The 27,998-nt window shown below is 42.9% G+C and overlaps 1 protein-coding gene across 1 annotated transcript; it reads left to right on the forward strand.

Moving 5' to 3' along the window:
* On the forward strand, positions 1-27,940 carry mtmr10 (myotubularin related protein 10). The gene is made up of 16 exons (XM_046840573.1): positions 1-963; positions 1,261-1,321; positions 9,969-10,105; positions 11,592-11,664; positions 14,820-14,962; positions 19,504-19,597; positions 19,733-19,880; positions 20,689-20,776; positions 20,875-20,963; positions 21,785-21,915; positions 23,058-23,127; positions 23,457-23,527; positions 23,614-23,786; positions 24,827-24,997; positions 25,108-25,296; positions 26,097-27,940. Exons 1-16 carry the CDS (start codon positions 907-909, stop codon positions 26,700-26,702), a joined length of 2,301 nt encoding a protein of 766 aa, XP_046696529.1. The 5' UTR covers positions 1-906; the 3' UTR covers positions 26,703-27,940.
* The last annotated feature ends 58 nt before the right edge of the window (positions 27,941-27,998 follow it).

Genomic DNA, 27,998 nt, shown 5'->3' on the forward strand with positions numbered 1-27,998 from the left:
AGGAGTAAACATGGCTGCGGCGTTGGCGGCGGAACCGCGAGCGCTTCCAGTCCTGACCGTGTTCATTCAGCACTAACGGGCAGGAGGATGAGGAACCGCAGTGGTGTCGCGATGGGAAGAAGAGAAGAATAAGCAGGAGATGAGGAGCTTTTTCTGAAATTTTGTCGTTTTTTTCCTTTTTAAACTGGAAACTAAAGTTTGTTGTGTGGGAGAAGTTTTGACAGGAGCTTTGGATTTGCTGTGAGAGAGAGAACTTTAGCGTAGCTAACAGACTTCCAGCTAGCATGAGGTCTAATCTAATGCAGTAGATTAGAATAGATCACACACATTCGACCTTTAGGATTCATTTCAGGGAGAAAAACTTTTACTCGGAGGAATACTGAGCATCTACTGGGAGATTAGACTGGGACAGTGTAATAGTAGATTAAACTGGGACAGTGTACTGGGAGATTAGACTGGGACCGTGCACTGAGAGATTGGACTGGGACCGTGCACTGAGAGATTGGACTGGGACAGTGTACTGGGAGATTAAACTGGGACAGTGTACTGGGAGATTAGACTGGGACCATGCACTGAGAGATTGGACTGGGATAGTGTACTGGGAGATTGGACTGGGACAGTGTACTAGGAGATTGGACTGGGACTGTGCACTGGGAGATTGGACTGGGAAACCCTTCATGTCACCTATGTGTATGTAGATAAATAAATAAATATCCTTCATCACTTCTTCATCCTGGGAAGATGGATTTGGTGTAATCTTGCATCATCATCATCATCATTCCAAATTCTGGATAAGTAGAATATACAATGGTGCTGATCCAAACCCATTCCCAAAGTTTGTCCTGCTAGAAGATCTCCAATCATCTGCTGTGGTTTGGATATCGAACCGCTTTCTGGGTTGGAAACATGTTCTCTCCGAAACCTCCGAAGCCGACGTTTACGTCTTATCTTTCCCCACTTCAGGTGAGAACATCTTAGAAAGGTGCCTCTATTTGTACACCTTTGAGATTTTCCATCTCCTGGACCATGTTTAGAATTCAAGAGACATCATGAATGTGCACCTTTCCAGGTAGAAAAAGAAAAAAACCTACTGTCACTAGGAAAGAGTTTCTCTGTCCTGTAACGTGCACGTGACACATACAAACCCCTGAAGATACAAACCCTGGCTGCAGAGACCAGGAAAGGTGCACGTGGTGATCTTTAATTCTCATGACCTTCTCGATTGCAGTCTCACACGTGTCTTGTACTGTGTCCCTGCAGACCGACACCAAGAAATATCTCCCGGTGTCCACCAAGAAGCTGGAGGCCAGACTCCTGCCAGGTATTTATAGATTTATTATAATAATAATCACAATGTGGTTTTTCTTTCTCCATAACAAATTCCATTTTAGTTCTTTTTTCCCTCATCCCTCAAGTTTCTTTATTCCATCCGGCTATTTTTCCTCCTGCTACTCTGCATGATTCCTGCTTGATTTGTTTAACTTGTAAACGTGAGTCCGGCTCGTCGGTCCGTTGCTTCGTTTGTTCGGTGCATGTAGCAGCGTTGCTCCACCCTGCGACTCTCCGGACTGCACGTGAGCTGGAGAAAGATGATTAAATGAATACGATGTTCGCGAGATGTTTCTCCTACACGCTTCCTGTGTACGGGACGGCGTCTAATCCGGTCTGTTTCCTTCACCCAGGCGGGCTGAGAGTTTGTTCCTCCTGGTTGTAGAGACAGAGCGAGATGTAGAGTCTGATACACACCCTGAGGCTTAGACCTGAGCTGGGTTCTGGGCTCGTCCTGTTTAAGGTCCAGTGCATGATTGCTGTCACGTCTCTTTGGCGTGTAGGCTGTGAGTGGTTGCACCACCATCTTCTGTAATCAGTAGATCTGCAGTTCCAGACAGACTGTTAATCTCAGACTATCTGTGATTATTGTTTAAAGAAGAGACAGTGAGCGAAATTAGTGCTTAGCTCTTCTACACCTCTTTCACTTGGTTTGACTGGTGGAGAAGCTGCACCTTCTTCTCTGAGACTGATGGACAGAGAAGTCATGTCTTCTTAGGTGGTCTGTCAGGTAGATAAACCTGGGACTGACAGATGAAGAGAAGCCACACCTTCTTTACTGGGACTGACCGAGAGAGAAGCCACATCTTGTTCTGTGGAACTGATTGGTAGAAAAGCCACACCTCCTTCACTGGGAGTATCAGGCACAAAGGCCACGCCTCCTTCACCTGCCCTGACAGCTAAAGGAGCCACGCCTCCCTCTGTTGGACTGAGAAGTTAGTTACAGTGGCCACGCCTCCTTCATTGGGACTGATAATTACAGTGACCACGCCTACTTCATCAGGACTAATACTTACAGTGACAACGCCTCCTTCATTGGGACTAATAATTACAGTGGCCACGCCTCCTTCATCAGGACTAATAGTTAGTGACCATGCCTACTTCATCAGGACTAATAGTTACAGTGGCCACGCCTCCTGACCCCTCCGGAACAGACTTGGATGCCACGCCTTCTTTCCTGTACCTGACAGGTACCTTGCTGACCACAGACGAATGCACTGAGTTTGATCAGCAGTAAACATTGAGACAGATATCAAGTAAACGAGCAGCAGCACCAGACTTCTGCTTTCCTGTACGTTTCAACTCAACATGAACATTAAACCTCTGTGAAGCTCCAGACTTTAAAACGTTCACGCCTTATAATTAAACTGCACGTCTTGGATCTTCCCTGTTACTGAAATATACACAAGCCACGTTTTTAGTTTTTTATCCGCTTGTGTGTCTACACACGGATTCCACCTTAATAATGTGGCTACACTTCCGGTGGCTGCAATGACGCCAGTCTTCACCAGTCATAGTGTTATTATTATTATTATTATTATTATTATTATTAGATCAGCGGTGTATAAATATATACACAGGGAGTTTAAAAGATCTGTGCTGTTGCTCTCTGGTACTTATTATTGTTGTGAGAGCACAAGGACAGTTTTGGGAATAGACTCTGAGATGTTTACTGGACATCAGGACATCACCACCAACATCATGATTGATTTACAGGTTCTTCTCATTCACTCAGCGTTCGTGTCAAAGCTTGAACGTAGATCATTTGCGTTGTCGTGCTCTGGTTCATCATCTATTTATTCATTTCTTGTAAAAACGGAACATCGACGTTTACGCTTCCTCTTAATCATATTTCATGTTTGCAGCAGGGTTTCATGTTCACACGTCACTTCCTCATGCTTCTCCAGGTTTCTGTGTTGTTGTGGGTTACATGATATTGCTATGGGTAATAATATTATAAATAGATCAATGTTGTAGACAGCTACAGGTTCTTCTACAAATGATTATGAAGCCTGGTGTTTATCTCGCTGAGCAGTCGAGGGGTAACGGTGGCGACATTGGGATTTAAACTCATGACCTTTTGATCAGCAGCCAGACACCTTAACCACTGGATCTACCACTTCTCACTTCTCGAGCACATATCTCTATATCTAGCTTTTTGGGGAGATTTTTTTTGGTCTATCGAAAACCAGATTAAAGACAGAGTGCAGTCGTTATCTTCAAACCGCTGTGCATAGATGACTAATGAAGCATTCAGCCTGGATAATCAGGAATCAGAAGTTTTGAGAAGATACAGCCTACACGCTTGTTGTTGTATGTAGCATCAGGGTTCAGGAGGAACGTTGTTTCATTTCACTCATTATACTGCATCAGATATATATATGGTTGAAATGACAATAAAAGCTTCTTGACTTGACTTCCAGCAAAGGTTTCCGATTTATAGGTTTCCGATTTATATCTAGTTACTAAAATACGGAATACCACCTTATACTCACTCCTGGACTTCCAGCCAATCACAACCCCGGATTCACAAGGACCAGGGTATATGTATATATTAGTGATTGGTAAACTTCTGGAGAACATTCCTCTAAACTCGTGTTCGGAAATGACATCAGACGTGACCTTTTTTAGTTCCTCTCTTAAAATCTTTGAACAAATATGCCAAAAATGAACCCTACCTGATGGACTTCATTCTAGTTAACAGGAAATGCTACACGGCACGTGCACGTGCACGTGAGAAAGGGAGCTGCGTCAATGTTCTTGACACGGCATGACTTTTTGGCGTTTCACGTTACGTTCATGGGATTAGTGTCAGTAACGGATCTGTAACAGGGAGCTCAGCGGGTAAGATGTTGGTCTTCGGATCAAAAGGTCGAGTTCAAATCCCAACACCTGGAGGTCTCTAGTGGTTAAGGGGCTCAGATTATGCTGGGATTTGTTCTCACAACCTATTAAACATAAGTCCACTGTCGTATATAGAGGTCGAGGAACAGATGAATCCATACAGATAGTTTTTCCAGCTTCCGGTCATCTGTGATTAGGTGAGCGGCCTCTAGAGGCGAATCTCTGACACCATGTGCTGTTTGTTCTGACACATGAGACTGCACGCTGCACGGAGAGTGCTATATATTATTATTATTATTGTATATTTATTATTTACAATTTATTCATTATATAAATATATTTATTAATTACCCTATTTATATTTCATTTTGCTAATTTTTATGATTTATTACAGTTTTTTTTTTTCAGGATTTTACATGGAGAGTTATTATTATTATTATTATTTATTTTTATTTTTTTTTTTTTTTATTTTTTAATCCAGTATCTTTTTTAAAAAATCGTCTGATTAATTGGTTATCGGTCGAGTACAATCCGACCTCGGTATCGGTAAAATCCACTATCGGTTGACCTACTGTTATATACAGATACACTTCTACTTCTCACCATCCTTTAATTTTGCCAATATATAATACAGATGTGAATTCAGTGGGTACGTTGCGTCAAGATGCCATTTTAAAACCATTGTTGTAGTTTTGTTAATAATGACATAACCAAGAGGCTTCATCAGAGGAATGCACTGTAATGCTTCATCTCCTCCGCCACATCAGCAGTCCAGGGCTACTAATTAATAGAGCAGGAGGCCTGGCTGCTGATTATACACACACACACACACACACACACACACACACACACACACACAGAAGCCTTAGAGCAAAGCAATACTTATAAACAAGCAGAAACCAACCTGCTGTCAGCTGAAAAGGAACTCTGAGACGAGAGACAACAGGGAAGTTACACAGTCACAGAAAAGGTGATATCGAGCAAATATCCCAATAAATCTGACTTCATTTTCCACATTTGTTTTAATATAAGAGGAGTATTTTTATGTGGATTATTAAAACATGACTATACCTTTGAATGTGACATGCAGGTGGACAGCAAAGAAGCCGTAAGTGATTTCAGTCGCTGTGTAGAGGTTTTTACTCGTCACGTGTACGTTACAAGGCAGTTACTTTATTCTTTGCATATCACAGCGATGTTATGGAACTGTGGTCGGAGCGAAGGGTCACAAGCGACACAGCACTTTCAGAGAAGAAAGCTCAAGAGCCCAACAGTGGCAGCTTGGTGGTGCTGGGACTCGAACCCACAACCTTCTGATCAGTAACTGAGAGCTTTTAAGGATTCTGTCGCCTGGAGTAGACGTGATACCGATAGCTAGGTTCGATCGTACTCGCCTTCAACTAATTAATCATCCGATATTTTTTACAAAGAATACTGGTTCAAAAAACATAACACTCCATGTAAAATAGTACTAAAGTTTAGTTGCTTAGTTGTCGCACTGACAGCGGACCTTCTCAGATTGGACGCTGCCTGGAAAAACTCGTTATGGGTTTTTGACGATAGTTTCATCAATCGATCATGAATCGATCAACCTCTAGTCTGGACTCTGACTCGGAAGTGTTGAACTGTCATGTACGTGACCCCTGGGCCACAAACCGGCACCGGTCTGTGGGTCAGTTGGTACCGGGGGGGCCGCACAGAAAGAATACATAACTTACATTATTTCAGTTTTATTTATGATCTGATTCTGAACGATGTTTTATTTTGGAAAATGACCAGATTTTCTCCTCCACATCTGTCTATGACTCACTCTTGATGCAGGTCATCATGCCTCGGTCACATGTCTTACCTCCATCCACTACCTTCTTAAAGGAGCTCCGGTCACATGTCTTACCTCCATCCACTACCTTCTTAAAGGAGCTCCAGTCACATGACTTACCTCCATCCACTACCTTCTTAAAGGAGCTCCAGTCACATGACTTACCTCCATCCACTACCTTCTTAAAGGAGCTCCGTCACATGACTTACCTCCATCCACTACCTTCTTAAAGGAGCTCCGGTCACATGACTTACCTCCATCCACTACCTTCTTAAAGGAGCTCCGTCACATGACTTACCTCCATCCACTACCTTCTTAAAGGAGCTCCAGTCACATGACTTACCCCCATCCACTACTTTCTTAAAGGAGCTCCGGTCACATGACTTACCTCCATCCACTACCTTCTTAAAGGAGCTCCGGTCACATGACTTACCTCCATCCACTACCTTCTTAAAGGAGCTCCGGTCACATGACTTACCTCCATCCACTACCTTCTTAAAGGAGCTCCGGTCACATGACTTACCTCCATCCACTACCTTCTTAAAGGAGCTCCGGTCACATGACTTACCTCCATCCACTACCTTCTTAAAGGAGCTCCGGTCACATGACTTACCTCCATCCACTACCTTCTTAAAGGAGCTCCGGTCACATGACTTACCTCCATCCACTACCTTCTTAAAGGAGCTCCGGTCACATGACTTACCTCCATCCACTACCTTCTTAAAGGAGCTCCGGTCACATGACTTACCTCCATCCACTACCTTCTTAAAGGAGCTCCGGTCACATGACTTACCTCCATCCACTACCTTCTTAAAGGAGCTCCGGTCACATGACTTACCTCCATCCACTACCTTCTTAAAGGAGCTCCAGTCACATGACTTACCTCCATCCACTACCTTCTTAAAGGAGCTCCGGCCACTAACATATAATACATTACCGCTAAATTCAAACCCCCGAGAGAGAAAAATGAACAAACAACAACACAGTGGATTCACGTTTATTATTATATTGAAAAAATACCAGTTTTTATGGTCATATCATTTTATTTTGTTGTATTTATCCACCACACATTAAAGACCGGTCCGTGAAAATACTGTCCCACATTAAACCGGCCCGTGGAGCAAAGAAGTTGGGGACCGCTGATGTTTAGTGTAAGATCAAAACTTTGTGGACACCTGGCCATCAAATTCAGTGCTTTTTTTTTAGTCCTCATTTGCTGTTCTAAAAACTATATTAGCTGTTTTACTGTTTTAATGTGAATGTGTATAAGTTAAGATGGGAGAATACTAGATGAATAGGAAAAGGTTGAAAAGTCCAATCAAATCAGGTGATCTTGAAGCTGGGCAGCTGTGGAACATTCTTGGAGATATCTATGAAAAATGGTCCACTATAATGTACACTATAAAGGCAAGTTGTAATGGTGTGAGAATTGAAACATGGCTTTTATGACCATGATAGTATTCCCAAATATATAAAGTAGAAAGAAAAACTGTCCCTGACACAGAACCAAAACAAAGCAGCAATAAATCCAGGGCATAAAAAAGCAACTCGTGTGGAGTGTTGTGAGTTATATCCTGCACAAGAACTTCTTCTCTTAAAAAACACCCAGCTACCATTGTCCAGCCTGCTAACAAACACGCCGCTTCTTCTCTTTAAAACCCAAGTGCTTACAGCTGTACGAGCCACACCCTTGCACTATTTCTGTTTATGGCCCACCCTTCTCTTCCTTTCCTTCACTCCTCTCTCTCTTTCTCTTCTCCTGCATTCCCCAAGAGAGAGAGAGACAGAACTACAAGCTCTTCTTCCTCCTTTTACATCCGAGGTGGGGGTTTTGGGGAAGGAAGTGAACCCGTTCCAAGTAACAGAGAGAGAAGTAGGTTTGGATCAAGTGTTTGGACGCAGACAGAGACGTCTCGGGGTCTGCTGTTCATGTCGCTCAGCCCTGTCTCAGTTTATCATTAATAATGTTAGAAATAAATCACATTCCGTTGCTCTACACCTGAGAAAAGTGAGCTGGACATGTTCTCCGAGTGTCTCAGTGAGCTGGACGTGTTCTCCGAGTGTCTCAGTGAGCTGGACGTGTTCTCCGAGTGTCTCAGTGAGCTGGACGTGTTGTCCGAGTGTCTCAGTGAGCTGGACGTGTTGTCCGAGTGTCTCAAGTGAGCTGGACGTGTTGTCCGAGTGTCTCAGTGAGCTGGACGTGTTGTCCGAGTGTCTCAAGTGAGCTGGACGTGTTCTCCGAGTGTCTCAGTGAGCTGGACGTGTTGTCCGAGTGTCTCAGTGAGCTGGACGTGTTGTCCGAGTGTCTCAGTAAACTGGACGTGTTGTCCGAGTGTCTCAGTGAGCTGGACGTGTAGTCCGAGTGTCTCAGTGAGCTGGACGTGTTTTTTGAGCGTCTCAGTGAGCTGGACGTGTTTTCCGAGCGTCTCAGTGAGCTGGACGTGTTGTCCGAGCGTCTCAGTGAGCTGGACGTGTTGTCCGAGCGTCTCAGTGATAATCAATCCGTGCTCATAGAATCGTTCGATGCACAAATCTTAGTTTTATATGAGTCACATTGAAACACCTGATCATATAAATGGCTCTGTTCTTTATGCTGCTCGTTTCTCAGGACTAAAGTGCACAGGTGTTTGTCTCAGATAATCTGTTGATGATTTGCATGATCTCTAACCTCAACCCTATTGAACACCCAGGTCTCCTCACCTCACCTACATCAGAATCTGACTTTATAAGAATTTAAGAATCTGGTCACAAGCTTCAAAATCTTTAAGAAAATGTTTTTTTTCTCGTGAAAGGAGGAAGTTCTCAGCCATGTTTATTCACCAAGATGGTCTCTCTTGCATCGAATGTCACAAGGATGCTTTAAACGTGTATGTAAAATACTCGGTTTATTTCTCGCTGTTGAATGGAAAAGAGTACAAGCGAGTCACGTCTTTGTTTTTCCCGATCCGTCCTGATGTGTTCCAGCTTGTGTATGCAAAATCAGTGCTGATTTGAATTGGCGGATGGCAGTCAGAACGGGTAGCAAGCACCGACATGTGTCTCGCACAAGCTCATTTCTCTTCACCACCTACCAACTTTCCTCATTTGCCTTCAACGTGCTGATTCTCAGAAACAGATGACTGAAGCTTTAAAGCTGAGTTTTGTTAGTTTGCTATAGTAGTTAGGGGTAAAATGGTCCACTTTTCCTACCAAACCGTTTCAGTACAGGACTTTCAGCTCGCTAAACACGTGTCATCGCATCAATCTGATTTATTGGGTTTTATTGTGATTATTTGATTTGGTATTTAAACCAAGCCAACATTTGATTTAAAATTGTTTACAACAAAACGCGACAAGCATTTTTCTGTTTTGCGTGTATTTCCTCCCCCTGACTGTACCGATATTCCCCCGAACCCTGACCTGAGGTACGTATTAAAGCGTGAATTTTGTGCACACACCTAATAGTCAACCTAATAGAACAAGCTCTTCTTCTGTTTGAGTCTCTGTCCCAGTCGGAGGTATTTCCATGGCAGCATTAGATTCCTGACTCAGGGCTTTTGTAACTGCAGGCTCATTAACTTTGCCCTCGAAGCCCAGGAATGCACATATCACCTGTCAGTGTGGAGAAAGCGATACTTCACCTAGAGAACCTGAACAAGACACGGGTCATAACTCGTCTGTCTCAGGTTTCACTCTGTCGGATTGGGATATGAAGTGAGGAATGTGTCCACTTTCACGACCCAAAACATCTCGTTTATAGTCCGGACTTCTGTGTCTGTTCCGGTACTTTCCTTGCTTTCTTTAATGCTTGATACAAAAAAAAACCCACGATAAGGAACAGCTAGACTTTTCTCTCTCATCAAAAGGGTTTGTATTTATACACCCTGAAGATTTCAACGTCCCCCTGCTGATGTCTTTGATCTGTTTATGATCCTGTTTAAACTCATTTCAGTCATGAGACTTTAAACTCTCTGGGTTCCTCGCTCTTTTTCCGCAGGGGAGATCGTCGTAAACGAGGCGAATTTCGTGCGGAAGTGTATCGGGGCCGACAGCAGTCAAGATGACCTGTGGGGAAAGCTCATCTGCACCAACTTCAAGGTGTCCTTCATTACCCACGATGCCTTGCCTCAACAGGTAAGCAACAAATCAAGCGACTAGAATGGTTCTATGTAGGAATCATCATAGCTTGACACTAGAATTACATAGAATACAGATTTACATGGCAGAGGCAGAGCTGCGTCTTCCTGCAGACACAACAGGAAAAGAACATCTGGCTTTATTTCATCTTTTTTTTTTTTCTTTTTTTTTGCACTACAAAGGTCCATGAGTTAGAAGTCAGAAAGCACGTAATGAAGTAGTAACGCTTTTCTGTCTGTTTGGACCGAACAAATAAAACTATCTGCACCCTATTGAATTGCAGAGCAGCATAGCAGCGTGTTGAATCGAATGAAAATCGGATCGCGGCGCATCGTAACGTTGAGAATCGCATCGCATCCGTAGCTGCATCATGTGTATCTTTAACGTATTGCATCGTTAGCTATGCATCGAGATGCAAATCGCATCAGCCTCAGTTATGGAGACGCTCGTCACTACTGTGACTGCACGAGGTGTCTGAAAATATCTGGTTCTTTCCCGCACTCTAGTAACTGCATAAGATCCATTTCTTCATATTGTTGCGTCACCAAAGTGTAGCTCATATTACTCAATGAAGATCTCCTTTACAGCTATTCTCATCGCTGTTGTAATGAAATGGAGATTAGGAGTTTATGTAGAAAAAGTTCTCTGCAGGCCATATTTCATATTACTGCAGTAAAGTTCACTCCTCCTCTCTACTGTAACATGAAGGTCAGGTTTATGACTTACTTTTTAGGGCGGGGCAGTTGCATAACTTGTTAAATTGCTTGTTTTTTTTCCCTCGCTGTGCCTTTTCCTCTTCAGGAAGCATTTATTTAAATATATATATATATATATGTGTGTGTGTGTGTGTGATTAGATAAATAAATATAATAAAATAAAGGGTTTATTCTCAGTGAAAGATTATTTTTTTTTAAACCTTTAAAGCATTTTACGATGTTCTTCAGTAAAATCGATTCCAGAACGAAGCAAGAAAATGATTAACCGTGATCCGGACACGAGTGAGAAATCTGTAAGGCTCATGTCTCATGTACTAATCCACTAGCAGTGTAATGATCACAGAGCTTCTCAGTATCAGCAAGTGAGATCAGCTGACACCGAGCACGTGATCTGGCCGAGAATGCAGAAACGCAGCACGTGAAATTAAACTGCTTTCATTTAGTTGCACTTTTCTTTTTTTTTTTTTTTTTTTTCAGCCATTCTGAAGAACACTCTCTGACCAAAAGTTTGTGGACACCGTATCGCCATAAGATATGCTTTTTGAAAGAAAAAAGAAATAAAGGTGCTTTAATAATATAATTGTGTTCCTCTAATTTTGTGCCAAAAAAGAAAGAACCACATATGGCTGGAGAAGTCCAGTGTCCCAATACTTTTGTCTGTATAATGTACAAGTGGATTCCTGGTTACTTCTGTAGTCTGGATTTTACAGTGTCTCGTTCCCAATGTTCTCTTTCTGAACACAGTGTCGGTTTGTTTTGTCCTACAGAGGTTCCAGTGTGTCCACCGCCTCCTGGGAGAACATGATGTCCCCCTGACATGTGTGGAGCAGGTTGTAACTGGTAAGATGATCTTGGGGAAGCTCTTTCACCTCCATGTTACACCTCCATGGTTGGTAATATTGTCACTCACGTTCACGTTAGTCCTATTATACGTGGGATCGTAGCGTTTGACTTGTCGAGTCGTGCAAACCAGATTGAATATTAGTAATAAAAGACACAGAGGTTACCAGAAATGTGAGTCTTGGACTGATCTAATGTCCATATTCTTTGTGTTTCTTGGCCCAGGAAACACACATATATATATATATATATATAAATAATGGCTCAAACATAGTCCTGACTCACACTGTCTCCTCTGAACATTAGATGATGAAATATGTCTGCCACTTGAACTATGTAAATGTTTGTTTTAATAAACGTATCTTCTGCAGCAGAGGTAGTCTTACTAGAGATACTCCAGAGCCTCCTATTCATCAGAGCCACTGAATTTCTGAAATTTTTCGATTTGCTTCTCAATGAAACCACGTTTCCGAAACTGATAAACACGTGTGAAACAACTTAAAAGAAAAAAACAGGCTTCAGTACGAGAGCAGCGTATTGCATCATGACCTGTTTGGATGAAGGACTTTCCTCCCCCCCGGACCAAACAGCAAACCGTTTAAAGCCGACCTGCCTGCTGGTGAGATCATTGGTCCAGACTGTGGCCTGGAGCTGCAATGCCTGGCTGGGATTAGGCTTGTTTATGTAAGATCATTGCTGCTGCTCGTTGCTGATTTAGCCCCCCTGAGGCCCTGTGTTCAACTGATGGAGCATGAAACCGTGTGTGTGTGTGTGTGTGTGTGTGTGTGTGTGTGTGTGTGTGTGTGTGTGTGTGTGTGTGTGTGTGTGTGTGTGTGTGTAAGAGAGAGATTTTCCCTGCTGTCTGTGCGCCTGAAACAAAGGTCCATTATGAGTGACTCCAGGCTTGGCCGAAGTATAGTGAGTGCTTTTCATGGTCATGCTGCCAGAGTGAAGGAGGAGTGTGGGCCACTGAATGTTCCTCTAATGCATGGAATCTAAAAACTGGAAATGTGCTTTGAAGTTTTTCAGATTTCATATGACATGGGGAACTTCACATCATATAGTCATGTTTAATCGAGTCAGTGTAAATACGCCACTGTCTGGCAGAAGGTCCTGGAGCATTTACAGGTCTACTCTGTGAATAACTAGTTTGAAGTAGAAGAATTGAATCATACAATATGTGGTTCAAGTTTGTGGACACCTGACCATAAGGTACATTTGTGGGTTTTCTCATTCCATGTTTAGTGTCTGTTTGCTGTAATAATTAGCTCCACACTTCTGGGAAGATGTTCCACTAGATTTTGGAGTGAGATTATCCAGCCACAGGAGTGTGGAGGTCTGAGGTGCATTCATTCCGAAGGTGTTCAGTAGAGTTGAGGTCAGAGCTCTAACGCAGGAGATCTTCCACTCCAACCCATATAAAGCATATTTTCATGAAGCTTGGCTGTGCACAGTGGTGCATTGTCATTGCTGGAACAGGTTTGGGTCTCCAACTTTGGGGAAGAACCACATACGGCTGGAAAAATCAGATGTCCCAATACTTTTGTCTGTATATTATCTAGGAATTGCGATGTCCTGGAGTAGTTACGAACCCGAGGTGGTCTAGAAGGCGATATATTTCATGAGAATATAAAAAAGAGGCACTGAAGGATTCTTCAGGCCACATCACATTTATTTTCATGTGCAGTCACATTTCTTTTTAACCTGCTTGATACCACTTTAATGATCTTCATGGGTCTGTTTGATTGCTGCTGTTTCAGCACCATGGTGTGTGTTTGTATACATGTTGAGTGAGTATACGGGACCAGTCACAGGTTTGAAGACACCTTCTTCTTCAGTGGTTTTAAACTTTAATCTTCAATGGAGCAACTTTTGCTCTGATGACGGTTTGGCACACTTTTGGAATGGTTTTCCACAATCTTGAGGAGTTCCTGGAGGTGTTAAGTGCTTGTTGGCTGCTTTTTCTTCACTTTATAGTCCAACTTCTCCCAGACTATCTCTGCTGGTTTTAGATGGAGTGATTGTAATCAGGTCATCTGATGCAGCACTCCATCCCTTTCCTTCTTAAACAAATAGCTCTTACAGAAACTAGACGTAGGTTTGGGGTCATTGTTCTTTCGGAAAACAAGTGATGGTCCAATGCTGGTTAAGTGAGTCCCCAATTTTAATTGTCACCAGCAAAGCACCTCTACATCATCACGCCTCCTCCTCCATGCTTTACAGTGGGAAACACACATTCAGCATTTGTCCGTTCACCCTCTGAACATCTGATGAAGATATGGTTAGAAACAAACATCTCAAATTTGGACTCGGACTAAAGGACAGTTTTCCATTGATCTAATATCTGTTCATTGTGTTTTTTGTCTCAAGTTTCATCTGCTTGTTGTACTTCCACATTTAAATCAAATTAAAATTCGATTTGTCACATACACATTCCAAAGTAATTGCTCCTTCCCATGAAGTCGTGACTCATGCGGTCTTCTCTGGTCAGTGGATGTTGAAATATTTCTGCCCCTTGAACTCGAGAAGCATTTATGTAAATCGTCAGTTTCTGAGGCCTGGAATTCCAATAAACTTATCCACTGCAGCAGAGGTAGCTCTTTATCTGTCCTGGGGCGGTGGTCCTCATGAGAACCTGTTTATTCATAGCGTTTGATGGTTTTGGAGACTGCACTTGGGGATGCTTTTAACCTTGAGATTTTTTGGATTGACTGACCTTAATCCTTAAAGTAATGGTGGCTCTTTACTTAACTGAGTGTTTCCTGCCTTAATATGGATTTGTACAGTAGTCATAGTAGCATTAATAGGGCTCTTGACTCTAGGTACATACCATTTCCTGGAAACTGATGCTCCGAAGCACATTAAGAATGCAACATCTCACAAATGCACTCCTGTGAAGGCACACATGTGAACTGAAAACCATTCCTTGTGAATCTGAGGAGAGAATGGCAGGAGTTTGCAGAGATGTATAAACCATGTATCTGGGTTCCTTAACATGTTTTTGTTTACTACAGAATTCCACGTGTGATCTTTCATAGTTTGGACGTCTTCAGTATTAATAAACAATGTAGAAAATAATGAAAATCTACTGAAAGAGAAGGTGTGTCTAGACGTTTGACCGGCACTGTAGGTGTTCCAATGTGTGCTGTTCACAGTGAACGATGCAAAGGGTAAGCAGAAGGTTCTGGGCTCCAACAAGAAGCTGAAGTTTAATCCCACCGAGTTAATCCTGTACTGCAAGGATTTCCGGATCGTCCGCTTCCGCTTCGATGAGGCTGGACCTGAGAGTGCCAAGAAGGTACACACACACACACACACACACACACACACACACACACACACACACACACACACACAAACACACAAAATGGGTTAATGGGATGCCAGCATGCTTCTGAGGATCTCTGCCTTTGTACACATGGTGCATTTAAAACCAAACAAATAGACTACACGCACGCGCACACACACACACACACACACACACTCAGGGATTAGTGTAAAAGAAGATTTGGAGCTGATACACTGATGCATTGGGACATTGAGAAGCTGTGGGATGGAGTGGATTACAGTTTGTGCGCTTCTCCATTCCCTCTTTCCTTCATCCTGCCTCTCCATCTGGCCAACAGTGTGTGGCTGAAATAAGCAAAAGTCTGTGTATGAAGACGAGCCAACGCTTTTCTCCAAACCTACCCAGCTATCTGGGGCCCAAATGTTCATTTTCTGAACTTGTCCAATTTATTTGGTATGTCTGCCTTTCAGTCCTAAAAAGAATGCATTGTTCTAGTTAGTGCACACACACACACACACACACACACACACACACACACACACACACACACACACACACACACACACATACACACATACACACACACACGCACGTGTTAGGAAGATATATACCGATCTATTTACGAACATTGACAAGCTGAACATAAATACGATTTATTTTATTTTATATATCACCTTCAGAACAGTCCCCTTGTTCTTCTGGAACATGTCGGGACCTTCTGCGAGATGGGTCTTCATCTTCGGGAAAAGGGCAAAGTTCGCAGGAGCCGAATCTGGCGAGTAGAGTAGATGTAGAAGTGAGATCGTGCTGTTTTCAGTGAGAAACTCGCTTGTGAAGAGAAGCTCAGTGACAGAGTGCGCATGTGGTCAGAACATGTGAATGTGGTCAGAACAGTACACAGGACCATGTCTTTCGGCACACTGACTTATAAGGGTTGGTGCTCCCTGTGACTGTGTGTGCAGCCTTGTGCTGCCATCTTTTACCACACTTTGTGTGTGTGTGTGTGTGTGTGTGTGTGTGTGTGTGTGTGTGTGTGTGTGTGTATCAGCTGTTATTTTTTTCTCCTTTACAAACGGACTTTGACTCCCTGCACAGTTGTTTTTCAGCATATTAATAAAGAAATGTATCTCCATTTTGTCACATATTTGGCTCAGTCTGAGAGGAAGGAACACTTCATGCTGAAAGATCTCTTCACCCTGGGACAGACCCATGCTCCATGACTCACTCTGTCCTTTCAAGGCCGCCTGCTTGTCTCATAACAGCCTCTGTTGCCTGGAGAAATGTGTGTAAAATCAACATGAACATTCCTCGCAGTACCCCTGACTCACCAGTCGAACCGGAGCAAAGAACAAAATCTCCATTTCATCACTCCTCGAGCGTCACAGCTTCTGATTGGCCCGTTCCTTCATCCTGACTAAGAGCAGGCTCAGATGAAAGAGTTCCACACTATGTTCGGAATGGTTCTTAGTCATCATGGGGAAGGATCAGAGAGGTTCTCAGCGTAGGGGAGGGGAACACTTGTTTCCTCACAGCGATGAGAAAAGGCAGTAGTGACTCACATGCCATTAGTGTGAAGTCGTTTTTCACCTGGACTCAACCAGCACACTCTGGGAGCGAGTAAAAAAAAAAAAAGAGAAGAGAACAGGAAAACAGAAGAGCGGAGGAGGGAAGGAAGGGCGAAAGATGTAGAGGCAGAAAAAGTGAAAGCGTGATGTCGCCGACTCGAGTCAGAGTCTGCCAGCTTGTGAGAAACAGAAGACGGGGGCACAGAAAGCAGGAGAACAAGAGGAACAAAAAGGCCATTGAGGGACGAGGCTCACTTTCCGACCGCTCAGCGAGCACACATGCATTCGTGTTGCAGTTCCGTTCCAGAGCCTCTCGGAAGCCTCCGGGACAGAATGCTGATCTCTGGAGCTTTTTTGTAGAGCAGACAGACTGCAGTTCACCCACACACCCACACACACACACACACACACACACACACACACACACACACACACACACATAGCCAGAAAAGCATAGTGTTGGTTCACACAGCACATGTGAATGATTACAGAGCTCGGGTCATTCTTCAGACACTACTCTTTTCACTCCTACTGAGAACTCGGGCATTCAGCATTCAGCTGTGCGTCTCTTTTTATACTCAATAAGCATTGAATAAAAATATATATAAATATATTCCATTTGAATAATAATATATACCATGTATTTATTTAGAATGACAGTTAAATAGAGACAATTCATTACCTTAAGAAATGAAGACTAGTCAATCTGAAAAAAAAATCTAAAAATACATCCGGGTGGTTTAATGATAGTGATTGATTTTATGGACTTTTACTGAACCTGGGTGGATGGAGGGAAGGAATATTATTATGGATGGATGGATGGAATGTTATGATAGTGGTGGATGAAGAACACAAAGCATGTGATTGAGTTACAGTAGATCCACTCTGTAAAGTTTGACTGCAGTAAAAGTGTCCATTTAAACTTTCACTTTAGTAAAAGTACAAAAATATTTGCCTTCAAATGTACCTAATTATCCAAAGTGCTGATTTATTATAACTCTAATGTTCCTATTATAATTTTTATCTCAAGACTCTTCACTTAATCACCTCAGTTCATGTGTAAAGACTCGAATGTGACTCTCAGCACACTGATCTATTAATAGAATGATATTATCCTGTACAATACTGCAATCCCAGGCATTTTATTCTATCTGGTATTAACAAAAAGACATCAAAACACACACACACACACACACACACACACACACACACAGCTCAAGTCTTGACTCATGGCAGGTGTTCTGATGTTTCATTCTACTCATAATCATACCCCTTCCACCACCTGTCAGAGCCTTCATGTTTTTTCTGCTGTCTGAGGAAACTGGGTTTTTCCTCTGTGTGTGTGTGTGTGTGTGTGTGTGTGTGTGTGTGTGTGTGTGTGTGTTTTCTTTGTGCCGGATTGGAATGGCTGTGTGGGATTTAATCACACGTCCCGTGTCTGGAGAAGAGGGTTGTGTAATTACTGCATCCAGTTTAGAGAAGGGAGTTCCATGTTTTTTTTGTGGAAATTACAGAGCCACACGCGCGCACACACACACACACACGTGCACTTGTAGCCACACCAGTACCTGCATGAATGTTTTTGTTGTCATAACCACTGATACCAGTTTTTTTTTTTCTCATTCTCTGTTCACATGATGTGTTTACATACGTTTTACATTATATTCCACATAAAAGCCTCCTGTTTTGACTCTCAGACGGACAGTAAAATGAGCAGACAAAAGAAAGCCTGACTAGAACTGGACATTTCATTATCCCCTCTGTTTATCAGTAGTTGGGCTTGAATGTAAATGTGTGGAGGCCTGGCATTTATAACAAGCTACATCAGATCAACCTCCTATAAATGAACATCAGCTTCCCTCAGCTTTCACCATTCAGTCCAGACTTTTCTCCTGAGACTTACAATGATCACATTTATACAGCTGTGCATTTGAGTTTAAGAGCTTTTGCTTAAAAGACCTACAGGTTGGTGTTGCTGGGATTTGAAGTAGTAACCTCCTGATTAAAAGCCCAACATTTTAGCCATTAAGCTACTCCTCCTAGATTATATACACAAGATAGGATGGGAGGAAAACCCACAACCCAAAAGATTGAACACCCGTGTACTAAATGGTGAAGACCCCCAACATGTAATCTTTGTAGAGCAAGCAGGACCATTAAACCCATATTAATGGACTGTAATCCACTTAACTACCATAGACAACTCGTTTACTCCAGAAAATACCTCCCGAGTCCTCCAAAATAAAAATCCGAGAACATTAAATAGTAAAATAAAACGTTAAAATAGCCATTGATGTTCCATGGCATTAAAAGGAACGATAAACAAACACCCCTTGCACTTCAATATCCAGAGTTTGCAGTGAAAGCAGGTTTGCTGCTCAGCTAGGACTTGATAATGAGACTTTTAGACTTTTGGCTCAAAGCCCGTAGCAGCCAAACTCCATGAGAGGTGAATAAACAGACGAGCAGAGGGGCAGCTCCTCTCTATAAAGGACGGAGATTTGAACACATAGACCTGCTTATATTTTATTCTTGCAAATTTAGCTGAGAAATGGTGTATGAGATCATCTAAAATAAGATATCAGGGTTTCATTGAAGCATTAATATCTCAACCTCTATTCAGGTTAGATATCTCTGTTTGGTAGCAACGTCTAGACGGTGTATAAACATCCATCCTCCATCCTTTAGCTCTTATCCTCTGGTCAGTGGGCACACTGGATTCTGATTGGCTGGAAGATATACAGCGCTGCTTCTACACACCTGTGGCAATACTAACATCCACAGCTATTTATTTCCCAATTACCTTCCTGAGCTCCATGGAGGAGTTTTGCATGTGGTGGAATGTATATGATGAATACCGCCTTTGTAGTGCAGAAAAAAAGATGAAATAAAACCAGACGTTCTTTTCCTGTTGTGTCTCCAGGAAGATGCAGCTCTGCCTCTGCCATGTTAATCTCTATTCTATGCGACTCTGTTGTGCCGTAGGTTTGCCTCGCTATTGCACATTACTCTCACCCAGCCGACAGCCAACTACTGTTCGGGTTTGAGTACGTTGGTACACGCTTCCACGGTTCATCAGGTAATTCTCACACACACACACACACACACCTATGTGCGGTGATTCCTAAAAAAATGAACTCTCAAACCAGTTCAGTAGTACACATTATGTAACCCAGAGCGAGTCATTCGGATCTGTGTGTGTGTGTGTGTGTAGTTGAGAAGGTGAATGGAGTGGAGTCGGGGAAGAGTGTACAGACGGCCATGTTTGACTGCTCTTCTGACTGGGACAGAGAGATCAAACGCACCGGCGGCACAGAATGGAGAGTGTGTGCCATTAACGAGGAGTTTCTCATCTCACCCAGGTGTGTGTGTGTGTGTGTGTGTGTGTGTGTGTGTGTGTGTCTCAGTTGGCATGTGTATGTGTGTGTGTGTTTTTTTTATTTCATGTGCGCTTCAGTTTGTGTATTTGTGTATGTGCACCCCTGTGTGTATGCAGTGTGTTTTCTTTGTATATATGTGTGTCTGTGTGTGTGTGTGTGTGTGTGTGTGTGTGTGTGTGTGTGTGTGTGTGTGTGTGTGTGAAAGTGTGTGCATGCATCAGTATTTGTTACTGTACCTCTGTGTCTGTGTCTCTAGTCTCTGGAATTGTGTGTGTATGTGTGTGTCTCTCTGGCTGGGTGTGTGTGTGTCACTTTGTGTGCGTTTCTGGATTTTTGTGTTTGTCTGTATGTCTCTGGATGTGTGTGTGTCTCTGGATGTGTGTGTATGTGTGTGTCTTTGGATTTGTGTATCTGTTCACCCACAAACAGTCTGGATTATAAGTGAAATTTAGGATTATGTAAATCAGGAATAAATCCAGTTCACTGCCTACATGTTGAATAAGTAAAGCTCAGTGTTGTGTAACAGGATTATTCTACTCTTATACAACACCTTCATCTGCCACTGCAGTTTCCTTCTCTTATATCTGAACCTGCCCTGAAAAGAGCGAGCAGCGATTGGCTGCTGATGTTACGATCAGATGTTCCCTCAGATGATGTGGTTAAAGATCAGAACCAAGTGACCTTGAAAATGAGGCAGACACTTCACAGTCGCTGTCTACATCCTCATCTTTTTTTCTAACACTGATAGTAATGTATTCGATCTTAAAAGTGTGTTGTGTCTCGTCTGCAGTCTCCCAGAGTTCTTTGTGGTTCCGTCTTCGTTGGCGGATCAGGACCTGAAGCAGTACGCGTGCTACTTTAAAGCTCAGCGTCTCCCGGTGAGCAGACACCTCCTCTCCCAATGCCTTCACTGCTGTCCTGAGAGCTCTCTGATTAATGTGTGTGTGTGTGTGTGGGTGTGTGTTTGGGGGAGTAGCTATGGTGCTGGAATCACCCTAACGGAAGTGCTCTGGTTCGTATGTCCCACATCACCGAGCCCCAGCAGCAGAGGAAGCTGGATCAAAGGTATGGACAGTGAAGAACGGTGAAAGTTCTCATCCACTTCTCATTAAAGGTGCCAATTACGGAAATTTTCAAGACTGGAAACTTTCCATGGGAATTAACGGGAATGACATGAATAAACTGGGAATTTACAGAATTGCAGGTTGGATAATAACAGGGAACTTAAACACAGTTAAATGTTGTTTATCCTGCAGGATCATTTTAATTAAAACAACCAGATTTAATACAATTTCAGTAAAATTTCTACCTGCACATTCATCAATCACACGTACTGCAGGGTTACTGAGGCCACGCCCCCTACAGGCACTGTGCGTTCCTGCATCACATAACACACACATTTCTTCAATCCTGCACACAAAATAATGTCCAGAAATGTCCATCATTGTGAAGATTCACATAATTACATAAATATTACATACATTTATGTCTGAAACGTCCTCATGCTGTGTGTAAACTATTGTGCAACATAAAACCACATCTTTATTATTTGCTCATTTTATACTTTATATTATATGCACAATATGGACAAATGTATTGGGACACCCGAGTTTTCCAACCATATGTGGTTCTTCTCCAAACTGTTCCCATGACACAGATGTATTTATGGGTTGGAGTGGAAGATCTCCTGCAATAAAGCTCTGACATCCTCCTCATCTCACCTACATCAGTACCTGACTTTACTAATGCTCTTGTATCTGAAATCGCCACAAAATCTTTTCTTCCCAGAAGAGTGGAGGTTTTTATAACAGTAAATGCGGTCAGGTGTCCACAAACTTTTGTCCACACAGTGTATAATTTTTTAATGTGTTTTTGAATTCCGTCAGGATTTGCAGCGCGATAATCAAAAGCCACCCGATGCGCAGCACCGTCCTGAAGACAGATTTGGACGAGAGCCTGCCGAGCATCCAGGAGCTCCAGGGTGCGTTAGTGAAGCTGCGGCAGGTCTGCGTGATCGGTAAGCGTCCTCACCTTCTCCCTGCTTTCGCTCTTACTCTCGTCCCCTCTGTTTGCTCTAAATGTTTGCTTTCCAGAACAGGATTTTCAAAACATGAAACGTTATAAACTGAACGGTGTTTTGTTTGTTTATCATCCTGGTGCTCAAATGTTGACACCTGCAGTGTTTATTTAATCCTCTTTATTATGACTCATCACCTGATTATCACTACTTTATTATTATACTCATATTATTAATATTTATATCAATCTGATCATCTGTTTATCTCTAATTGCGCAGTCGTGCATAATAAATGCTCAGTATGTTGGTATCAGTATACTGTATTATTTTATTAAAGTACATTTCCTCACTTCCATCATCAGTGATCTAGTGGTGGTCATGCAGAGCTTTGGTGGTCTGTCCATAATCTCCCATTCAGAAATGTTGTGACCCTGAGGGTGTCGGTGATTTAAAAACCTCCTGCTATCAGTTATAACGGTGTTCGAACTGCAGATGTCCTAAAAAGTCACGATTCATAAACAATTCGTTCTTGTTTTCTCAAATCACGACTTATTTCTCTCTGAGTTTTCAGCTTGAGCGTGTTGTGGAAGCATGAGCTTCATCATCACTCCGTCCAGCCTTTCTTCTAAATCACTCGCACGTGTTTCAAGATTCAGGATTTTTAATCTGTGACCAAGTTACACGTTTATATACACAATACAACTCACAGAAACGAAAACCTGATCGGCCGCTCGGAAAATGGCGCATTAAGTAAAAGGTCCATCAGTATGGAATATAAAAGGATGTGAGAAAAAAAAAGAGGTAAGAAAAGGAATGATTTGTAATCTTGAGAGAAGTATTGCGATCATACCAGCAGGCGAGACACGATCCTGACGTCTTAACTCATAATCACGCTGAGATTCACCTCACACGATCACCATTCTTATAAAAGTCTGTACAGCGAACAATGGCTTCAAAACCAACTCACGCTGGACTCCAAACCCTTTGTTTTCCTGCGCCACCCTGTGTTTTCTCTCACATTTAGAGAAAAGAAGTAAAATCATGCAGTCCCACTTTATCACGATTTGGCACGTTAATATTATAGACAACTGTATACGTGTGTGTGTGTGTGTGTGTGTGTGTGTGTGTGTGTGTGTGCGCAGAGCCCTTCGAGGAGTCTGAGGAAAAGTGGCTGTCGTCCATGGAAAGTTCACGGTGGATGGAACACGTGAGGTATGAATAAACAGCATGCTGGTTCTCTCACAGCCTCGAGATCGCAGCACGGCTCAGACACCTTCCTTCATATCTGCGTAGGAGTTCAAACCCGAACCGAGCAGATGATGATGATGACGATGATGAAGTATAAGATGTATAAGACGGGCTGAAACCGTCTCAGATCGTTTGCTCAATATCTCTGAATAAACACAGTTAGATTGGACGTGGTCAGAGGAATAAATGTGAACTTCAGTATTAAAAAAGAAACTGATGTGATGTGCATGTGGTTGATATGAAATTTATTTACCTCCAGGTTTTAGTGTTAAATCTATATGATGTTTTTTCAGGGCATTTCTGAAGCACGCAGTGGAGGTCGTCTACATGCTGGAGGGGAAACAGTCCTCCGTCATTCTGGAAGGTAAGACACACTGCTCTGTCCTGTTAAAATACGCATCAGTGTCATTTCCATCATCTGAAATGAGGTTCCCCCGTGTTCCCCTGCAGAAGTAGAAGACCGGGACTTGAGCTGCGTCATCGCGTCTCTGGTGCAGGTGATGTGCGACCCTCATTGCCGGAGTCTGGCCGGGTTTCAGGGCCTGGTACAGAAGGAGTGGGTGATGGCTGGACATCGCTTCCTGGACCGCTGCAATCATTTAAAGAAAAACGACAAGGAGGAGGTAGGAGTGCTGAGACGGCTGGAGAGTTGCACCTGTAGGACAGGAGTTGCTGGCATGCAATCTGGCATCGAGTCGACATTAACTGCAAGAAGGGGAATTTTTTTCTGGAACATGCTAGCATGAGAACGGAAAACCTGGTGGCACAGATGTGCAACTGTCTTTTTAAAACATCTGCCTGACACAAGCTGCAAATCTGCGTGCTCATGACTGGAGGTCGATTGATTAATCCGGAGACAGTTAAATAAATCTGCACATTATGACTATTTATGCGTGTGTTCTGTGAGGAATGTCCCATCACATCATTTGTTGTTGTTGTAATAAACCCAAACCATGCACCACCTACGCTTGAGTTAAAGCACCAAAGAAACCGAAGATCACGAGACGCAGAAAATATTTAGCAACTTCTGCTTTAAAGCGGCAGAGAAACTGCAGGGGAAAGTGATTTCATTACCGGAACACATCATTTCAAAGAGAAAGAGAAAGTAAAAAAAACACAGCCATGGGCAAAAGAATAATAAAAACTCAAGTTGGAAAAGATATTCAGGTTCTACGTTGAGGGAACTTAGCGTTCCCAGGCCATGCGGTAAAAAGATAGCAGATGTACACGACAGGAAGACTGGAAGTGTTTTAAAAGATCATTCTTGTGTGGCATTTAAAAATATAATTTAGTCCCTGTTTTTTTGTCTTGTGTGCGAGAACAGAACTCTCCCAATCCAGCAGGTGGCAGTAGTCTATATTCGCGATCATTACTAATGGATTCCAGTAGCTTTTTTCGATCGTATCTTCTAAGTTCCAAAGACAAGAAGTCTCTGTGCGTTCCTTCTTTACTCTGTCAATGTTCGATCAATTTGCTAAGCTGAATAACCAATCAGAGTTCTCTTTCTCGCCGACGAGCTCCGCCTCTGATTCACCATACAGAGCATGTCAGATGCATGTCTGATAAAACAGCTGACGCTCTCCGAACAGAGCCAACGGTGCGGGTAAACCCATTTCAGTGAACCTCTTCTCCTGATGTCCTTCTCCGTCCTCTTTCTCCACAGTCGCCACTGTTTCTGCTGTTCCTCAACTGCGTCTGGCAGATAATGGAGCAGTACCCATCAGCCTTCGAGTTCACTGAGATGTACCTCACGGTGCTGAGCGACAGCATGTGGGTTCCTGTCTTCAGCACTTTCCTTTTCAACTGCCCCAGACAAAGAGCAGAGCACAGCAGGGTGAGTGATCTAGAAAAACAACTCTCAGCTTCTCAAGGTGTTTCTTTGTCTCTTTATAAGAGGAACGTCTATGTTTTTTTTATGGTGATTTCTCTCCTCCATATCGTCAGGACTTTGCCCTGAGTAAGAGCATATCCCTGGGCCAGGACAAAGTTCTGCAGTTCCCCCCTGTGTGGGACTGGTCACAGCAATTCAGCCTGAAAGATCAGGCGCTCTTTAACAATCCTCTGTACGTGGGCAAGAGCGCCCCCTGTGTGCACAACGGCACGGTGCGGACCTTCACACACCGACGGAGCAAGGTGAGGACGTGCGATAATGAGACACGTTTATTTCTTCTCGCTTTCATACACATTATCAAAGAAAAAGAAAAAACTAATATAAGAAATTTAGTATTTTATTTTATCAAACAAAACCCTAAATACCGATCAGAGAAGAATCTAGAAAACGACACACGAGTGAGGAGAGGATTATTCCTAGTACAACACCATCTCCCTGTAAAGTGTAAATACAAACAGAATGCAATGATTTGCAAATATCATAAACTCATATTTTATTCAGATTTGAAGAAATTTTTTTTTAAATGGATAAATAAATAAATAAATAAATAAATAAATAAATAAATAAATAAATAAATAAATAAATAAGGTCGTTTAAATTTGCTGCAACACGTCTAAAAAAAAGTCGGGACGGGGCAACAAAAGTCTAGAAAAAGTAAATGTCATTTAAATGTTGTAGTTTTAGAAATGTTTTAGAACCATTGCGTAACTAATGAGGTTGATGGACAGCAGGTCAGTGAGATGTTTGTATGTTGAAGTAAAGATGGGCGGAGCTTCACCGATCTGTAAATAATTTCAGAATAACGTTTCTCAGCATCAAGTTGCAAAACAGTTAAATATTTCATCAATTACAGAACATAATATCATCAAATTATCAAAGTTTTGAAGAATCTCTGTGCACGAGGGACACGTATCTGGTGATTTATCTGTAGAACTGTGAGATGTGGATCAGATTTGGGTTCCTGTGAGAAATTGACACTAAATATAAAAACCGTATGTGTGTTTATTAATTATAGATGGTGTCATTGTTTTTTTTTTTGTAGAGAAACTACAGTTCCACGCTGCGAGGTCTTCCCTCAGACCTGAAGAACGGTGGTCTGGCTGCACTCGATACCTTGCCGAGGCGTAATTCCCTGATGCCGCGACTCCGTACGGACGTCTCTCAGGCGAACGAGAAGCAGCAGAGCCCTGCTGAACACTTCCTGCAGGACTGGCTTTCTCGCCCCGCCGACCTGCAGGGTCTTCTGCTGCCCCAACTCCTGCCTTCCCACCTGCCCCTGTGGAAGCTCTACTTCCTGCGCTGGGTGCCCGAGGCTCGCATTCCCAACGGCGGCCCCATCACCACCTTCCACAAGTTCTCCGTGCTGGTGGACGAGATCGAAATCCTGCAGAACCAGCTGAGGCAGTACACTGGAGGGACGACTCCGGCACGCAGCCTCCAAGACGAACCCAGCAGAATGTACTTCAGGGCAGGATCGTCTCCGAGCGAGTCTCCAGCTCCTAATCCTGACTTCCTCAGCTCTTCGTTCCCCTTCTCCCCCATGGGCAACATGTGTCGCCGTAGCCTCCTGGGTACTCCCCTTAGCAAATTCCTTAACGGAGCCAGAATTTGGCTGTCCACCGAGACGCTGGCCAACGAGAACCTCTGAAGAGGTCTCCTGTGGCGCAGCAGGCGCGTTTGGAAGTCTCTAGAATGTTCTTCTTTATTCACACTGGTTATTTCGCAGCGCTCCAGCCAACATCGCGATGTTAAGATGCGTGAACTGATACCACCATCTGCCCAGAGCTTTATGTTTTATAGGAGCAGGAGATGTTCTGTTTCTTCTCCACTGCTTTGTGGGAATATGGTGTAGAATCCGGCACATGCCGATCGTCCACGATTTATTTGCCAGTTTTTAAGTGTCTTAGGTTTTGTTTTTGTGTTTTTCGGAATGAATGCGCACATCCTTCTACACAGGTTCCCTCTTTACTAAACTGCCAGTACTGATTGTGTTTTGATGTTTTTCTCCTTCGCTTGTTTGGGAGTGTAAAGTAAAAGCTGTGGTAGAGAAATCTGATCAAACTTTATTTTAGTATGTAGTTCTATACAGTTTGGAAGAGATCTTCTGGAAAGGTCTGACTGTCTAGCTAGATTTTTACACACACACACACACACACACACACACACACACACACACACTATATGAACAAAAGTATTTGGACACCTGCTTTTCCCAGCCATATGTGGTAGTCATTCAAACTGTTCCCTCAAAGATGGAGAGACACTTGTCTTTGGAGAGCATTACATTTTCCCTTCACTTGAATTCGGAGATGTTCCACCATGACAAGGCACAAAGCCAGCTCCATGAACATATACATTCCATAGATTGGAAGATCTCCTGTGATAGATCCACATTATTGAACAATGAATTATGACACTGACTGGCACCCATCAGCACCTGAGTTGACCAACACGTCAGAAGGAACATCTACCCAGAAGAGTGGAACTTTATAATAAGAGCAAATAGAAGACAATGTGGAATAGGAGGTTTAGAAAGAAGCACATACCAATCTTATGGTCAGGTGTCCACAAACCTGTGTTCATACGGTGTATCTCACACACACACACACACACACACACACACACACACACACACACGGGCTGGTCCTCGTCTGTTACACAATCGCTTGAAGCGGTTCTGCAGTCGAGCGCATCGTATAGCGACAGGCACATAATGAGTCGAGTTTGTGAAGGAACTTCAGAGGTTTTATTCTTGGAAGAAAAAACAAACAGCACTTGTTACCTCTTTTTGGTTTGTTTTCTTCTAAAAGCTTTTCTTTGACATGGGTTTCAGGGTTTGGGACGTGGCGTCGGACGATGTGTCCATAATAAACTGTTCTGATAGGATTTCATTGTCTTGTTAATTTCAGTAGGTTTTTTAGTTATTTCTCCGAAAAACTTTGCT

Source organism: Silurus meridionalis, chromosome 26 (assembly GCF_014805685.1).
Source record: "Silurus meridionalis isolate SWU-2019-XX chromosome 26, ASM1480568v1, whole genome shotgun sequence".
NCBI lineage: Eukaryota > Metazoa > Chordata > Actinopteri > Siluriformes > Siluridae > Silurus > Silurus meridionalis.

Excerpts from the sequence above, each read along its gene's own strand:
- mtmr10 (XM_046840573.1), top strand. The coding sequence starts at position 907 with ATGTTCTCTCCGAAACCTCCGAAGCCGACGTTTACGTCTTATCTTTCC. Across the intron at positions 11,665-14,819 it reads TGTGGAGCAGGTTGTAACTG|TGAACGATGCAAAGGGTAAG; the intron begins GTAAGATGATCT and ends TGCTGTTCACAG. Across the intron at positions 23,128-23,456 it reads CGGTGGATGGAACACGTGAG|GGCATTTCTGAAGCACGCAG; the intron begins GTATGAATAAAC and ends ATGTTTTTTCAG.